At 39.4% G+C, this 19,673-nt stretch overlaps 1 pseudogene and 1 gene segment (V, D, J or C); one reads left to right on the forward strand and one right to left on the reverse strand.

The window, feature by feature from the left end:
* Positions 1-182: 182 nt before the first annotated feature.
* Positions 183-1,518, reverse strand: LOC131533799 (Ig lambda chain C region-like; annotated as a pseudogene).
* Positions 1,519-2,038: 520 nt separating this feature from the next.
* On the forward strand, positions 2,039-3,879 carry LOC131533800 (immunoglobulin kappa variable 4-1-like). The segment is given in 2 exon segments: positions 2,039-2,768; positions 2,858-3,879. Coding segments are annotated over 2 exon segments (375 nt in total).
* The last annotated feature ends 15,794 nt before the right edge of the window (positions 3,880-19,673 follow it).

Raw genomic sequence — 19,673 nt, forward strand, 5'->3', positions numbered from 1 at the left:
CTGATAATATGTGTGTCATGCTCGTTTATCTTCAAAACAATTATATTTATCTATCATTATATCTGAGGTTCATCATTTGGCTGCATGTACTTGTTTCGTTATGAATCTGCAGGTGTTTCACAGTCCACTGAGCAAAGTTTATTTATAAAATGAAGGACCTGAAATGAAAATGACACAAAAGATTGCACATAGATAAAGTTACTATTTTATTTATTGAATTTTAATTTTAATAAAACCATCACAGAATGAATGATAAAGCACACACAGAGTCTTGTACGAAGCACAGAAAGCGGAGCAGCTGCAGATGAGAGCGACTGAAGCTGGATGTGGAGAATGAAGGAGTCGCTCATGTGCTGTTAGTCTCCATGTGAGACATGAGTGAGAAGAGCAGCAGATCTACTCTGAACACTGCTGCTGTGTCGTCACGTGTCCAGTGAGCTGGCCGCTCCGTGTGGCCTCACAGCTCACTGAGACGCCTCCATCCACTCCTGCTCAGAGAGAGTCAGGCTGCTGCTCCAGCTGTACAGACCGTCCTTCTCCAGGAGCCCAGCGCTGCTCTCCTGAGACCTGCTGCTCCCGTCCACCTTCCAGCTCAGGCTCCAGTCTGACGGGAAGCCCTTGCTGGCCACACACACCAGTGTCGCTGTCTTCTTTGAGGAGATCTCTGCACTGGAGGGCGGCAGGACGCTCACTTTAGGACGAGTGACGCCTGACAAACACACAACACTCAACTCAGTCAAGAAGAAAGCATTTCTCTCCTCTCAGATTCAGAAAAATATATGAACAATTAATACAGTGATAGTTTTATTAGTCATTTTTACAACATTAAACTGTAAGTCACCCGAATTAATTTTTACAAAGCCTTTAATCAGCAAAACAACGAAAGTTTAGTGAAATATATTGATTTGAAGAGACATTTACATTATCAATTTCAATGTTAGTCAATTTTATTAAAAGAATCAAAAATCAGATGTGAATAAACGTAGTATCTGCAGGAATTCATTACGATTTTAGCATGAGAAAATTGTATACAAAAATTTGTTTTAAAAAACATTAAATGTTACTTTTATATTACGTCTACAATAAATTATTAACTTAATAACAAATATTGTATTTGTTAATAACAAATATTAACAAAAATACAATTAAGCAACCAGAATTTCCAGTTGGAAAATATCTGCCAGTTTTGCGTAAAATTCAACACTAATCTGAAAATTTAAGTAAAATTAAAATAAAGTGGTGCCAAAATGACAAACTAATGTACATTTATTTCATTGTGCCTTTTTAACCATTTAGAATTAAATTTTCAATGAGAAAAAAACAACCTGATCTCACAGAATTCCGTGTAATGTTCACGGACTTAATTAACCTCTGAATCTGTGGTGGCATCACGGAATCGTCGAAAATTCCGTGATGTGCTCACAGAAGGCATCAACCGTGGTCCATGCACGGATTCACTGGTTCAACACCAGCGCTGCATCGGACCACGTAAAAAGAGTGACTCCGATGCAGTTCTACTTTCACTGGAGTACCTGACCCACCCCTACCCTAAACCTACCCAGTTCTGAACAATAATGATGACGATAAATTATCGCGTCGGCATATTTAAAGTGTTGAACCAGTGAATCCGTGCGTGGTTCACGGCTGATGCCTGTCACTGACTTACATTGGTATCACTTCTGTGAGCCCATCACGGAATTTTCGGCGATTCCGTGATGCCACCACAGATTCAGAGGTTAATTAAGTCCGTGAACATTACACGGAATTCTGTGAGATCACGTTGGGAAAAAAAGAGCTGAAGCTCTGAAAAGTCATAAAATCAATTTACTAAGAAATAGCAGATATGATTATAGTTCACAGATGCCAAGACAATGAAAACCATCTTTAAAAGGTTGATTGCCAAACATTCAATGTGAACTAAAACATAAAATTAAAATATATAAATAAGTGAAAACACACATCATTTCTAGAGAGCAGCAAAGTGTTTAACAGTCAGTTGTTGTATTAATAATATTAAATGATGATTTACTTACTGCCAACATCCAGTTTGGTGCCGCTGCCGAAAGTGACCCACAGTGATACAAACTAATAGAGCAGCTGAACAAAAACCTCCTGAACGCTTCACTAACTGCACAAACACACATCAGCTGAGTCTCCAACAAACACATCCACTCACAGCACAAACTACCTTCATTTACTTCATCTGCTTTATGCAGTCTGTGTTATTACTAAAGCATGAACATGAGTTTAAGAAATTAACTTTTACATCATGTGTGACGCGACTGACAATCAGACTCAGTTGATTCAGTGACTGACAGAGACACGTGTGATGATCCTCATGTCTGTTAAAATCCTGCAGAAACATCCATGGATTTGGTGTAAAACTTAGGAATTTACAGTCGTGTTTCTGTCCAACTACAGTCATAAATATTTTCGAAGTCTCACAGGAGAGAGTCAGGATCATATACTAAAGTTGGCCTTGAATACTGATTCAGAAGTTAATGATCTGATATCATTTATAACAGCTTGGTTATTAGAAGATCAAATATTGAAAGATTAATTAGTAATTGTATTTTGTGTCTGTTAATGAGCGACTGTCTTCAGGTAAATGATCTGGAGTGTGTTTGCATATTGATCAGATGCTTCAGTGCTCTGAGAGTGTTTATAGTGCTGTGAGTTTAACACTTCATCACTGACACACACAACAATCTTCATCAACATGACCTTTATCATCATCTTCATCTGGACTCTCACAGCGTTTGCTCAAGGTTTGTGGAGCACAAGTTTGATATCAATTCATTTCTTCAAGTATATTGTCAAAGTTTTGAGTTGATTTTCTTCTTGTTGTGTGTTTCAGAGTGTAGAGGACAGATCACCGTCACTCAGAGTCCCTCAACGACAGCAGCTCGACCAGAAGAAACAGTCAAAATCAACTGTAAAACCAGCACAGATGTGTACAGTTATTCTGGGACATACTTTTTCAGCTGGTACTTACAGAAACCTGGAGAAGCTCCTAAACTCCTGATTTATTACGCAAGCACCCTCCAGTCAGGAACTCCATCTAGATTCAGTGGCAGTGGATCTAACAGTGATTTCACTCTGACCATCAGTGGAGTCCAGACTGAAGATGCTGGACATTATTACTGTCAGAGTTATCACAGTGGTGGTGTGTTCACACAGTGATAAAGAGTTGTACAAAAACCTCCGTCAGTCAGAGTCACAGAGACTGAACTGATCCTGCAGCTGCTCAAACACTATCACTCACTACTGACACACAGAGACAAACACAGCAACTACACATGAGCTCAGAACTGAGTTAGGAGTTCGGTAGTGATGCACGGCTGGCGGTTGTATCCGCAGGTGGGTCTGCGGGTGGGTCATGTAATAAAAAAATACATTCTAATTAATTGCGGGTGGGTCGCGGGTGGATGAGGTAAATCATTAGTGATGCAAATATTCTCTAAAATATGAACGTGTTTTAAATTCATTTTTTCGTCAGGCAGACAGACACACAGATTTCATTTTTGTGTGTGTTCGCTGTTCGGAAAGTTGCAGTGACAGATACAGTGGCATTCCAGATAAAGTTTGAATGGAGTAAAGCGTGTGTTTATGCTATCAAGAAAGTGAAGACTATAATCTGGACAAAGAAGAACTTTGTGTTTTAATTAAATGTTCATTTAAAAGCAGCATATTATCATTGTATTAGCCTGTTACCGTTACGGCTCCGTTCTCCACGCGGTGCCAAATCACACCAGGAGCAAAGCAACTGGATTCGCGAGACCACGAGATTCTGGGATGCTTCTGAAACATGCCGCAGCATGGCTGGTATAATATATATACATATCTATGGGTATAAACACAAGCTTTGACTTGACTAGAGCGACCGTGATCAGCTCCGGTGGCTGCGGAGCAGAATCAGGTTCACACGTGTGTTCGCCGAAAGCGCCAAAGTGGCCGGAAGTCATTCATTTTCAATGTGAACTGGCGGCGAGGCGCGTCTTGGACGGTGAGAGCGTCGAGGCAGTGTTGCCAACTAATTTTCAGAGAAAGATGCTAAAGTAAGACCAATTTGTAGCTAAAAGTTGCTAAATGATTGTGATGTCATTGCGTAATCACGGCGCAAAATTGTGTCAAATCTCAGCAAAAAAAATATATTTTATATGTTAATTTAGAATTGTTTGTAAAATAATATGCATAATATAATATTAAAATATAAATAACTGTATTTTAGAAAACATTGAATTATTGAACACTTACACATTTTTGAATGATTACAATTTAAGTTTTTTTTTTTTTAATAGCTAGTAAACTAGTAATATAACACATTCTCAACAATTATGCTTTAAACAGTGTATTAGTAGTTAGTATGCTACACTCCAAGAAAAGGCTGTAAAAATACGGCACAATCTACTGTGTTAATATGAAAGAATTTCCCGTGTTGGTTTTTTACCTGCATTTTAAATTATGCATTGTGTTTTCGGGTTACAGGGTTACAATGGATAATGGATAACATCCTGGAAAATTACTAGTAGCCTATCTTTTCCATTTTTCTTACAGCATACTAACTGATCAACGATCGCAAGTACAAGCTACTAACAAAGTGTAGCCTATCATAAATGAACAATTATTCAATTATTCAGTTATTATTATTATTATTATTATATTGAAGAATTGCAAATAGCAGCGAACTCAATTCACGTGATGTGTGTACTGCTAGGCATCTTTGGTTTTCTTTTTGTGTAATTTGGATGGAAAATGTGTGTCTTTTTATTGTCTGAGTCACTTATCAAAGGTTGCTAAAAGTTGCCAAATAAATTTTAAAAAAAATTGCTAAATTTGTTGCTATGTGCTTTTGGAAGAAAAAGTTGCTAAGGTAGTCTGAAAAGTTGCTAAATTTAGCAACAAAATTGCTAAGTTGGCAACACTGCGTCGAGGAGAGTTGAAGTCAGGTCAGCTTTATGGTGATGAGCTATGATGCGGTTGAGCGGAAACCAATCGGAATGCAGAAGTCCTCCGCTTGAGAGGATTCCAGAGAAAGCAGTCCTGTAAACTTTGGTTCCGACCACATTAGTTCCTAAGCATTTTCACGCTAGAACGCTTGTTTTTCAGCGGGAATGCAACTCATTTGCTCAAAAAAACACCGATTTGACCAACTGCATTTAGGCTACACTTCAGCCAGGACAGTTAGGAATGTAGGCTGCACACAAATTAATGTTAATGTTAATTAAAGACCTAGACGTCTCCTGTAAACTGCATGTTGAAATTAGATTAGCACTTAACCATGAACACAAAAAACACCACACAAATGGCTTTTATTGGTTTATTTCGTTAGCAAACATGTAACTATAATCATTAAGTTCTTTCCATTGATCACTTTCTTACTTTCACAATTAAACTATTTCATGAGGTTAACTTATACCCTACTTGTGGTCAGTGCACAAGAACAACATGCTTGTTTCCTTTTCGGCTGTTAAAAATGAACCATCCATTCATCATATCATCGTGCAAAACTAAGAATTAGTCTAATTAGAATCATTGTAATGTGACGATCGGGTGCGGGTCGGGTCAGTTATCTAAATCAGAGAAAAATATAGGTGCGGGTGGGTGGCGGGCGAATCATTTATTTGAAGCAGCGGATTCGGGTGATGTTTGAGCTCATCCGCGCATCTCTATTAGGTAGTCTCGCGAAGCCAAAGAACACGGCACACACGTCTCCCAGAAATCCTGTATAATTCAACCAATCCGATGATGACTTCGACACTCCTGAAGTGTTTCCAGATAAGTGTGCCATATGCATCAGTTTAGCCAACGGTCCGTGGGCGTGACGTTTGATGCATGCGACACACAAAAGTGGAAACTCTTCAGGAGTTTCGAAGTCGTTATCGGATTGGTTAGATTATACAGGATTTCCGGGAGATGTGTGTGTTGCGTTCTTTAACGTTCCGCCTGGAAACAAAGATGACGTGATGCCAAACCCCTCATGAAAGAAGAAAGCCGTCGTGTTTACAGCTGTGACGACGAGCGCTTATCAGGATCGACTAAACGCTGGATTTTCAAAAGTATGTGAAATATTTAAAGTTCACGGCATAGAATCTTTCAAATATGTCTGAGAGTTTTACACACCGGTCTGTTATTGTGGCGACATTTCCACGCCCCGAAACGTGGTGCTGAACGAAACGAACTGTGATTGGTTGTTTGACATGCAAGCGAGCTGCAAGAACAGTTTACATTTTCAAAAACCTTCAATACTCCGACAATGAAAAAGTTTGTATGTCTGCTCAGACCCTGACGTCTGTCAAAGACCGTCTTTATAAATATGAGTGCTGGCGTCGATCTAAGATCAAATCTGTGCGTACGCACGCTTTATAAATGAGGCCCCAGACCTTCAGCCGTCAGGCTACGCGAGACTAAGACTTAGGAGTCAAAAAAGCTCTATTAGACTGAGTTTGACTCAACTACTATAAAAGAAATTATACAAACGGATATAAAATTGAACAAAAAACAATGGCGCCATATTTCTTAGGTCCAGTGTTGTAGTTTCTGTGTTTTGTTTAGATTATAGATTTTATTACATATTTTATTATAGTTTAGTCATTGTTCATTACGAGCAACTTAAAGATGTTATTGAGCAGCTTCATAAGCTGATAATGAATTTATTACTCATAGCTCTTGTAGTTATGTAGAGCAGAAGTGAAACTGTTGAGTTCAGAGCGTTGAAGCGATCAAACAGTGAAACTGTGAGTTTGGTGTAAATCAGATTTGCATTGACAGCTTTAGTGATTCTGATGGTCTCAGAATAGAGCAGCTCCGTCTCCAGAGACCATGTTCAAACCCCAAGAGCTTCAGTTCACATTTACTGCTAAACGCAGCTGTTCTCAACTATTACAATCCATCAACAGCAGCTGAAACTTTAGTGAAGGAAGGACACACTGATCAATGATGCAGTCGAACACAAATGTAAGGCGTTCAGAAGCTTTATTGAATGAACAGCAATGGCAGCAGATTGAAAGACTGCTTGAGTATTGAGCTGTAAATCACGTGACTGCTGTGAATCCTGCTGCTCTTCACTGGAGAAACATCAGCACTCGGAGCTCTTGAGGAACGAGGTCTCTTGAGCAGCTCCGTCATGTGTTACTCTGCAGACGAAGCGCTCTGCGTCTTCCCAGCGTGCTTTGCTGAGGCTCAGGACGCTGCTGCGGCTGTAGCGTCCGTCCCGCTCGCTCTCTGCGCTGGTCTGAACCCCCTCGGTGACCTCTGAAAGCGTCGTACAAAAACCTCCGTCACACTCAAATAAACACAAACTCCAGCAGAGAAAGAGAGATACACACACACATACACACACACACACTGATATGAGACTCAACATCAGCTCTTCTCAACATCACACATGGATTATTGACTAAAGTGACTTTCACAAAAACAGCCTGATCATCTCTAAATGTCTTTTAGTGCATGAAAGCTAATTAAATATAAATAAATAGTATAATCAGAAAGACTCTGTATTGATCACATTTCCTTTACACATCTTAATTTGGGGTTTCTAAATGATCATTTTTAATAAGTTTTGATGACCTTTGCCCTCACATGGATTTCAAAGTGACAAACTTGTTTCTCTGAATGATTCAATTCTGTCACTGAATCATCAGAAAGCCTGCAGTCTGAACCAGAGACTCACACAGAATGAAAAAGTGAATAGAAAAATTTCTAAAGAAGTGAAAACACTCATCATTGGATCATGAGACTAAAACACATTTAAAGGCTCAGTTTTCATCTGCATGTGGGCTTTTTCACGTCTGTTTTGCTCCAGGAGGGTTTTTCCAGAGAGAGTCACTTTGCATCGACACATGCTTCAGCGCTCCGAGTGTTTATAGCGTTCAGACTCAAACACTTTATAACACACTGCTGTTTACCACGGTACAAAACCAACAAACACAATGAATCTCTTCAGCAGCTTCATCTGGATTCTGACAGCTTTTATTCCAGGTAACAGAAGTGAAAGATGCTCATTTCTGAGTTATTAATGTTGATTTAATTTGATTAAACACATATAATGTTGTTGTCAGCAGCATCCAGAGGAATCACTGTGACTCAGCCTGAAGTTCTGACTGTTTCTGAAGGACAAGACGCCACTATATGTAAAACTAATCCTGAATATAGCTGGGGTTTACATTGGTATCAGCAGAAACCTGGAGCTCCTAAACTCATCATTTATGCAGATGTCTTTATTATTTAGTTTATCGATTCAGTGGGAATGGAGCAGAAATGGAACATTTCACTCTGACCATCAGTGGAGTCCAGACTGAAGATGCTGGACATTATTACTGTCAGAGTTACCACAGCAGTGGTGGTTATGTTCACACAGTGATAAAGAGTCCAAAACCTCCGTCAGTCAGAGTCACAGAGACTGAACTGATCCTGCAGCTGCTCAAACTATCACTCACTCAACAGTGAAGAAACACATATAATCTTATAATAAACATCCAATTTGTTGAGTTTCATCTTTATTTGACATTTTTGATCATGATTTTTCTAAAGTCATTTTGTCTCCTGTTTTTTTCTGTCCTTCAAGTAGAAATTCAGTCACTTTTGATCTTCAGCAGATATTATTCCATATACTTCTTTTGATTTCTCATTTAAGATTTATGCTTATTCTTCTTTCTATCATCCCTCATAATGCATCATCATCATATAAACTCATTCCTCCATTTCAGAGTAGATGATAATGAATATAATTTACAGTAATATCAATGTCTGGAAGAATTAACAATGATATAAATTTGACGTGCATTAAGGACCAGATTTTAACAGATGCTGTTCACATTGTTTTCTGTACTTTGATCTGAACATCTAGCCTTATTATTTATTGTATATATATATATATATATATATATATATATAAAATACAACAATCAGTTTCAGTCAAAGGTGTAGTCTATTCTTGTCCTCAGCTCTGGGTTTCTTAGTTCTACGTATCAGTCTAGCAGCAATCTACTCTGTTTTTTATACTCCTGTCATCTTTTGACACAAGTTGTCAAAATTTGAGATCCTCAGACAAGCATCTCATGTCCTTGAACTCCAGTAAACTTGACCAAGATGGTAATCCTTTTTAAGTTCTAAAGAACCACACACACATAAACACACATTCTTCTATGTAATCGTATTTTCTCATGGGTAAAAACATACCAATGATCTCACAGAATTCGTATAATGTTCACAGACTTAATTAACATCTTGGTGGCATCAAATGTAAAATTTGCCTGGCTCACAGAGGCAGCCGTGTCCATGCATTCACTGGTTCAACACCAGCGCTACGTAAAGTGACTGATGCAGTTCTACATTTACCTTATAACCTAGTTAAAAATGCATTGTCAGTATGCGTGCATATTATAAGGGTTGTGTACTGGCATACTGACTTATTGGTATCACTTCTGTGCCCATCACATTTTTCTGTAAATAAATTTAATTCCTGATGCCATGATATTAATTAAGTCCGTGCATTAATTCTGTGAGATCATGTCATACATTCGTTATTCAGTTCTGATACATTATAAGGCATTTTCTGGAAACAAAAATAAATAAATAATAAAATTAAAAAATGTATTCAATATATTATAATGTCTAAAGGCATCTAAAATAAATAAACCAATAGGCATAATCATTTCTTTCAAATTATTCAACTTATATTTATTTAAATTTATTTTATAAAGATTTATAAGTGAATATTTTATCTCATGTCGTGACTCACAATCAAACTCAGTTGATTCAGTGATTGACAGAGACACATTTGATGATCATCATGTCTGTAAAAACCTGGATTTGGGGATTTACAGTGATGTTTTCATCGAGATACAGTCTCATATGAGAAAGTTGGTTTTGTAGATTTATTCAGAACTGAACTGAATAATATAACAGTTTGCTATTATAGATCAAATGTAAAGATGTTTACTCTATGTTTCACTTCAATGTATTTTGTGTCTGTTAATGAGCGACTGTCTTCAGGTAAATGATCTGGAGTGTGTTTGCATATTGATCAGATGCTTCAGTGCTCTGAGAGTGTTTATAGTGCTGTGAACACTTCATCACTGACACACAATCTTCATCAACATGACCTTCATCATCATCTTCATCTGGACTCTTTCTCACATATACTCAAATTGTGTATATTTAAAATCAATCAATCATTTAAAGTATAATTTTGTCAAAAATATGAGTTGATTTTTTTTTTGACTCATAAATAATGTTTCAGGTGTAAAGCTACAGATCAGTCACTCAGACTCCTCAGTGAAAACTGACCAGAGAAAATGTAGAGATGAGCTGTAAACTCAGTACTGACACACGTTGCACCCCACCCTGTGTGACCTGGTACTTACAGAAACCTGGAGAAGCTCATAAACTCCTGATTTATAAAACAAGCAGCCTCCAGTCAGGAACTCCATCTAGATTCAGTGGCAGTGGATCAAGTGATTTAATTCCGACCATCAGTGGAGTCCAGACTGAAGATGCTGGACATTATTACTGTATGAGTGACCATGGTGGTTTTGTGTTCACACAGTGATAAAGAGTCGTACAAAAACCTTCATGAGCCAGAGTCACACACTCAACAACAGGTTTTAAAACCAAATCCATCTTTTACACAACACAACGTCTGATGTGTGCATACTTTAGTGTATACTTTGCCGTATTCAGTATTAAGCTACAGGTTCATAATTACAATTTTTTTCATTCATAAAAAGCAGATTCTAACCTTCAAAATATTTTTAATGCTGAGCTTTTTATTCTACATTCATAATCCTTTATGTTCATATTTTGATGGATTGTCTCTTGATATGGTCAGTGGTCCATATACAATATGTGCATTTTTTCAAAACAAAAAAATAGATATTAGATGGGACTTACAGACTTTATACAGTTTGTCTGAGCTGCATTCATTTTAATCTGTCTGTCATTTACTGAGATGTTTTGTGCCCTGATTTTATTGCTTATTTCAGCTACTTAAAAACATACTAACCAACATATAATTTTTGTTATTCAAACAAACTGTCTACAATAATATGACCAGATGGATGTACATATTTGCATTTTAGAAATAAATATTGTATTGTTATTAAGTTTAAATGTAGCTGAAATGTATAAAACCCACACTAAATAGTTCTGAATGACTTTTGAGTAATCAGTCTCTAGAATATTTACTTCAAAATTATGTAAAAATCACTACTCATTCACAGAAAACAATATATTGATTTGTCATGTCTATGTATGATCAGTGGCCTTGAATATTAAGTGAGTCTCACCTGAGAGACAAAGGGTTCAATGGTAATGGATCAGTGTCTGTCTCATGAGACTGAAAAATTTTATTATATTTTTAACACAGTATAATCACATACATAATGAAGGTCAAAGACACACATTATTGTGCACACTGATCTAACCACAATGTAAACAGACTTTATCATTCCTGCAGCAGATTCTGTTCAACAAGTGAACAAACAAATCTTTATGATATTTCATTATGATTTAAGTGTTTCTACTTCTTTCCATGGATTTAGAAGAAACATATCAGTAGAAAGGAGCTTGTTTACCATAGATCAGTGTAGCTGACATCTGATGTTGTACAGCGCTCTCAGATGAAAACAGTTTGAAGAGACATCAGTTCATCTGTTGCAGGTATCTGATTCAATAAATACAAATAAAAAACAAAAAAAAAACATTTGTGAGCTAATATCAGGAACATCTGTATATACAGTGTCAGTATTGGAACAGTAAAGACAAAAATTACTGTTGTAATGATCAAGACATTTACAAATATTATTGTGTATGAACAAAACACAGAATGTCACATTTTATTATTGGTGATTCAACATAGATGTTTTACCAGCTAATTTGACAGAGTTTCATGTTGTCTGATGTGATCATAAGTACTGGAACAGTTGTACATTTTCTAAGTGATCATACCTTTTGTGTATCAAAACCCAATTGAAGACTCACCTGCAGAATTACTACCTTTCTTACCTCGTAACTAAGTAAGGTTGTTTTTTTATCCCTTACGATGCAAGCATCTGGATGAGTATCTTGGCATTATTCTCGAGGTGATCTACGAGAAAATCAGGATCTGGTATTTATCTTTCCCCACCCTCAGTAGGCACCTGTTGAGCTGAGAAGCATGATCCACCTGGGTACGAATGAAGGCCGCTAGTGCTCATGCTCTGGCAGCTGACATGCAATTTCACTTCCTCCAGTTACCTCCAGGCTAATTGAAGTGAATCTGTCGGCGGCAGTTATGATTCAGCTGACAGTTCCCGAAGTAATTTCCGCCATCCTGTTACAGTTTCGCCCCATCAGGGCTAGACCACCTCAGCCAACGTGACCAGGACTGTACCGAATCCTCCATTCCTTTGCTAGCTTTTATCCAGTACTTTATTATGTCATGAAGCCCGAAAGCCTCCAGCTAGAAGGGTCATTTTATTATCATCGACTGTCGATCGCGTTCAATCTGCCATCCGATTCAGCACCTAAACTGCCTCCAGTTACCTGCCGGCCACATAAGCTTCTGACTCCTGAATTGACTTTTCGCATATTAGGGGTCTTTTGAAGATAACGAAGCCTATCACTCCAGAGACTAGCTCTAACACTCTATCAGGTGCTCCCGAAGCCCTGAGTGGCTTCAGATGGACGCTATCGGCCCCATTTCTGAGTTCGGCGGTGGCAGCCAATTTTTCCTGCCGCAAGTCAAAAACATCATCTCAGGGATAATACACAAAGGGTCTCAATGGACTCTGAGTTTTCTGAGTGTGAATATCTCACCGGAATGGACAAATGTTAACCTTTTAAAGACCTTTCTCAGATCCACTTGCGACATTAAGCAATTCCTTGCGCCAGCTTACTGCTGGGTTACACATCTATCTTTAAGTGGCCACCGAGGCTGAGATTATCTTAAACTCGTAGGTGATCCGGGCGGAATCAGCCTATTCAGAAGTTACTCTATATCACGTCGGTGTTAATGAACGTCTTAGATCTTTACTTAGCTAATCGTAAAACTATATCTGATTGGCGCTAATGAGCTGAGGCTTGTTCTGACGGTCATATTAATGAACTATTAAATCGCTATCAGGTCGTTGCTATATCAATAATCTGGTCAGTAGCTCGCTTTCCGCACTGCATGTCCTTAGTTATGACTTGGTACTGAATGTGGCGATTCATCCTGCTCTAAGCACACGGCAGAAGATAAACAGTTTAAAAATCAGCTGACTAAACGGTCAATAAATTTTTCGCTCTGGTGCACGGCAGTGAAATAGGTGTAAAAGGTCCGGTCCCATTTTAGGGTTTATGCTACACACATAGAGTCCAAGTCGTTTTGCCATAAATCCAACAATGAGCTCTCATTAGTTAAAACCTGAAACACTAACTTTTAGGTAATGGAGACCCTTTCAGGGGGCTATGTTATTTTAAGTAACAAGCCGTCAATGCCAATTTACTTCCCATCTCTACATGTTCTTTTTATCAGGTAACATGCATGTGCGGACAAATCTTGACCTGCATGAAAGATCCTACTATAGGTACAGCTTTACGCCTGATAGTCAGATGAGCAACTTTTACCGCATGATAAAGCAGCCGGATCGACTGTGCTGGATGTAAAGGCTATCAGTCTTGCTCCCATGACGAAGGAAGCCAGGGATAACCCACGCTCGTTGCAAGTAAGTTCGGTAAAGCTCCTGGGACAACATGGTTGAAGACAAGAGAACGATTCATGTTCGCTTTGATCTTTTGCCTTCACACTAATGGCAACGTAATGTGCTGCCTCATAAGACCGACATGTACTCATGCCATTTCCGGAAGCACGTCATGTCTGGCCAAACTGCCGCATCCCTCACACGGCCTCTTGTGCATTTGCAACTACGGTGAAGTCAGACATGAGTCGCAGGACGGGCTACACAGAACAAAATGCTTGCAGGGAGCGGGTCTTTGATAGCGCAGATGGCACTCCATGTCTTGTCCCAGAACTCATCGACGCAGGCGTCCCTACACTTTCTTGCTGCCGGGGACGCTATTTCCGGGAAGCCCGGGTACCCCACCGCTAAAAAGCATGCGCTGGACTGGAGTCCACGCGTCTAGTCAGCGCGATGAAGTCCACCGCCTAAATGGCGGAGCGGATTACTCTAAGCGACGTAGAGCTCCCAAAGAAGCTTCCGCAAGTCGTCTCCACCGCTGTGAAAGGGCGGGGAAAAATCTTGCCTACCAATATTCAAAATGTACTAGATTTATTGGGAAGTGCTTCATATTGCATCAGGACAAAAACATCAGTTCAGTTGAAGTTCATAAGAGCAAAGAAATGGAAAGTCTAAGATTCAAGTCAATCTCCAGATTTAAATCGATTGAACATGAATACAAAGAAAAGAGTAAAGGCAAAACTCCCAAAACAAGCACAATTGGAATCGGCTGCATTAAACTGGAATACTTCAAAGGATAAGACCAAAGTCTGTGATGTCTATGTCACAGACTCACTGCTGTATGTCATCAAAATCTGCAACTAAATAATAGCTTTTAATCTTATATCTGCATTATGTTCTGTCCCAATACTTATGTTCATCAATGAGTGGGATGAACTCTAAAGTGCTTTATTCTTTTTTTGGTAAAACATGTATATGATGAACGTCTAATAATAAACTGTGACATTCTGTAGTTTTGTCTCATGTTCATCTTTTCATCAATAGTTTTAAACTACAGAACAGAGCAATTTTGTCTTTATCCAATACTTTTAGATATAGAAACATGTTTATATTTTCTTTATACATAAAAGCAGCATCTTGTTGACAAATCACTATGTTTAGGCTCATAAATGATCAGTTTTTGCATATTGATCAGATGTTTCAGTGCTCTGAGAGTGTTTATAGTGCTGTGAGTTTAACACTTCATCACTGACACACACAACAATCTTCATCAACATGACCTTCATCATCATCTTCATCTGGACTCTCACAGCGTTTGCTCAAGGTTTGTGGAGCACAAGTTTGATATCAATTCATTTCTTCAAGTATATTGTCAAAGTTTTGAGTTGATTTTCTTCTTGTTGTGTTTCAGAGTGTAGAGGACAGATCACCGTCACTCAGAGTCCCTCAGACAGCAGCTCGACCAGAAGAAACAGTCAAAATCAACTGTAAAACCAGATGCATTTGGGGAGGGTTTTCTGGTACTTACAGAAACCTGGAGAAGCTCCTAAACTCCTGATTTATTACACCGTCTCAGTCAGGAACTCCATCTAGATTCAGTGGCAGTGGATCTAACAGTGATTTCACTCTGACCATCAGTGGAGTCCAGACTGAAGATGCTGGACATTATTACTGTCAGAGTAGAACAAATTCTGGTGGTTGTTGATGTGTTCACACAGTGATAAAGAGTCGTACAAAACCTCCGTCAGTCAGAGTCACAGAGACTGAACTGATCCTGCAGCTGCTCAAACACTATCACTCACTACTGACACACAGAGACAAACACAGCTACACATGAGCTCAGAACTGAGTTAGGAGTCAAATCAGCTCCATTCTGAGATCTGTCCTGTGACATCATTCAATAGATCTGATCAGAAACAAAGTGTATAAATTTTCACATGCACATTTTCAAACTTTTCATCATTATAACACATGCATATACACCTAAAACTCACATACACATGAATACTATTGGATGTTCAATATATATATTTATACTATGTCTGTCTGAATGGATTCATTCTGTTGATAAATTCTTGAACTGCACAGGTAGTTCCAGGTCAGTTTAATCATGTTCTATATAACATGAAACATTGGTATAGTAACAAAGTTGAGTAGTAATACAGGCAAATAAGTCATTTTTATCGTTGTCAAATATTGCAGCGCATCTTTAATATGATGCTGGCACATAATAATGGCAGCTGCATTAAACTGTGATGTTTTGTCAAATTTGAAGGAGCAGCAGATAATTAACACAGTAATCATCATCAGCAATACCATCTATCAATCAGCTCGAGACCTCAAATAATCAAAGCAGTCACCATCAGTTCTAGTCTTGCATTAAGACTCCTCACAGCCTTTTCCTACTCAAGAAGCTCTTCACTAAAAAGCTATTTTCAAGTCAGCTAAAGAGCTCAGATTTGACAAATAAATAATAACCTTTACTCAGTTCATGCAATGTGAACTCGTGAATTGAATGTTTGTTTGGTCTTTTAGAAACACTGTTTTAATGCATTAACAAGTGTTTTCTGGAATCACATTAAGTAAGCTCAGGACTTCTCCAGCTCTTTTACCTGGAATTTTTTGCGTTCCTAACTCCTGACCTCCACACGCATGGCTTAGTGGCGCAGGGTGCTTCGAGGTTCCCAGAAGAGTTTACTGCCACTCAGACGGCACTCGGCTTGCTGACTAGTCAACACTGGAAAAGTCAAGTCCGCAGCATGAGCTCGGCATTGTGCCGCCCTCCCCTCCATCCACTCCCTCCGTGTCGAGTTGGAGAAGCGTGAGGTGTATTTCATGGTACTGGATCCTGACTCAGGATGCTGGGCGTCCCGCTTCTGCTCCATCTATCGACGGGAACACCGCCTTGCGGTCCGTCTCATGGGAGAAAGCCGTTTACTCCCCCTTTACCAGAATCACTGCTCAGCAGGGCTCCTGGGCCACCTAAGATATGGAGGCTTTGTTCGACGCAGCTCAGTCTTGCGCGGCGGTGCGTCCCAACTTTCACGAGCCCTCCAGCCCGGGTTTCGGCCAATTCCGGTAGCTGATGACGCTCCTCTTTGTATACTACTTGGCGGGTCCCTGCCAAGGCGAAAGGACATTTCCGCTTGCGGGCATCGCTAGAGGGCGGCATGTGTCACACACACGAACTTTTTAGGGGATGTGCACAATCAGACAATCATCGGAAAGCAACACGATCGTCGGCTGGACTAACTTGCACGCAGACGCGGCGACTCCGGTTTTGATTGGAGTTTACGAGTCTGTTTAGTTGAGGGCAGCGAATCCTGGGGCGGCTGAAAATGGAAAAGTTTTGCCCAAATAGGTCAACGGCGGACTAGAAAGTTTGAGGGCCAATTGAACATGAGTTTAATCCGGCGGAGAAACACACTTCGCTTTCAGTCGCGGTCACTGGGAAGAAGTCACCTCCAGAAAATGGGTCTCTAGAGCACTTCCCTTCATTCATCAGAACCCGTTCACCAAACTCAACTACGCAGGTATGTGAGGTATAGTTTTCACACACCCGAAGCATTTGGGCTCTAATCCGGAAAGTCTATTATTGGCCGTGTGCAGAGTGAGAGCATCCGTGGAGTAATAAACTAAAGCTTGAAAGAACATACAGTGCTATATTCCCGTCCCAGACCTATTCCCTGGACCGCTCCAAAAAAGGCCTTTTTAAACGAAAGCACTAAATTACTTTGTTATTTTTCAGAGGGCTTTTTGGCAACGATAGTATATCCTGCGATGACCCACTTCGAGATTTTAGATGCCGCAAAGACAAAGTTGGTGGGCAGTTTATCTGCCTTGATAAGCATGGAAGCAGCTTTAAACCATGTGCCGCTGAAGATGAAGCCCTACTACAGCAGGGATGTTTAACATAACCATCGATAGCTTAGTGACACTTCTTAAAATGACAACGTACCCCTCAAGATCATCGAACCAGGGCTTATTAAGCAGACGTTGCTACTCGCATATAAATGTTGTATCCGGTGCATGTACTTGTTCAAAACAAAAACCGATAGATACCCGATAGCATGGAGCAGCAGCAAGTAAACACTGAGAGTCAGGCAGTGGTATGAAATCAAACAGTTGTATCTCCGCAGAGCTTGATAAAAGATTATCCTCTTTGATCCAAGTTTGAGCCTCATTATCAATCTGAAATGGAACAAAAGCTTCTTTTCAAAAAAAAAAAAACTCAACAAAAAAAAAAAAAAAAGCATGCCTTGCTTCCCTAGCAGAAGCCGCTTTTGGGCAGAATCTTTTGTCCGGGGAGAATAAGTTCTTTCACTTAAATCGCGATTGTTAAGCATTAACGATAGCTCAGATTATCAATTCATACCCCCTGAAATGTTTGCTTAAGTTTGATCTACAGCCTTAGTGATCATCTCCCTCGTCAGTGTTGTCCAACTAGCTGCATACGGATAAATTCCGCTGCTAAATTTCCCGGTGGGAAACTTTTGTCTGGCGGTAAAAAAACCGGTTCCTGTACTACATTCGATTTAGGCTGCTGAAGTTCTCTGGGCCCATATGCTCTATAAATACCCTAAATTAACCCGGCACCTCGCTCGAGCACCTAGCCGCCAAAGTTATTAAACACAAAAATATTCACATGGACTGTTGGATTATCCGCCCAAGTGTCTACAAAAATGCGCCAAAGTTTCTGCAGTAAGTACAGTAATGCGATTCGTAATTATCTGAAGATGGTCCACTTAAATTAAGTAATTTTATCGGTAAATCAACGAAACCCTCAGGCACACAATCAGAAATGACCATACCTGATTTTGAGCCTTGGATTAGAAATTGACTTGAAGCAGATCATGCCTATGTACAGGACTTTGTGCTCAATGAATAAGGAAAAATTACCTATCATTTGCTGTGAGGAAAGAGTTAATGTAAAGCTACAAACTTATATCTGAACACATGTTTCAAAAAGATGACGTTTTTTCGCCAGCAGTTACTATGAGTAATCAACCGCAGAATAGCCGATTCCATGCGCATTAACGGTGACACCTTACCAGAAGGTGAGGAACACCAAGGAAATGAAGCAGACCATGACCACCCTCTTATCACTGAATGGAGGAAAAAGTGCTGGTCTCCCTCCCCCGGTGACAATGCTTCAGTACATTCTACATAAGTGGGCCTCTAATCAAACCGCAAAACATGTGACACTCGTGTGATGACAGAGCGATACTTCGCGTTTATGTGTGATATCCTCAGGTGAGAAAATGACTTTGAAAACCCGCAGACCCCATTAGCTAGATTTGGCAGTTAAATTTTGTCAGAAACAGTAACAACATGTGACCTGACGAGAGTTCAACTGCTTTCATAGCATACAATTTCCACAAATGTCTTGGTTAGGGCGATACGACGAGTTGACGCCTGAAAGAAGCTCAGAGAGAGCAATAATTTTGCACTTTACCAGAAAGTGAGGACTAGAAATAGGTTCAACAGGATGCCTTCGGAAACTGAAGGGATCAAGACTATTTTGTAATGACAATTAGTCAAATATTATCAAATGGGGTCTGAACTAAACATGTTTATAGGATGGCGCCCTTTCTCAAAAGTTATAGACGAGATTGCTACTTAAAGCTCAGTGGCATGAATCCCAGTTTGAGGGCTAAGACAATTGGTAACTTGCTCTGAAACGATCGCTAATCGTCAGTCAGCTCAAATGCTGTTTATTGTCACAATGCGTTTACTCCCAAACAGTGTCTACTAATGAGCGAAATACAGGATCAGTGTAGTTTGCATATTGATCAGATGCTTCAGTGCTCTGAGAGTGTTTATAGTGCTGTGAGTTTAACACTTCATCACTGACACACACAACAATCTTCATCAACATGACCTTCATCATCATCTTCATCTGGACTCTCACAGCGTTTGCTCAAGGTTTGTGGAGCACAAGTTTGATATCAATTCATTTCTTCAAGTATATTGTCAAAGTTTTGAGTTGATTTTCTTCTTGTTGTGTTT

The sequence above is a fragment of the Onychostoma macrolepis genome, chromosome 24 (assembly GCF_012432095.1).
Source record: "Onychostoma macrolepis isolate SWU-2019 chromosome 24, ASM1243209v1, whole genome shotgun sequence".
Lineage (NCBI taxonomy): Eukaryota > Metazoa > Chordata > Actinopteri > Cypriniformes > Cyprinidae > Onychostoma > Onychostoma macrolepis.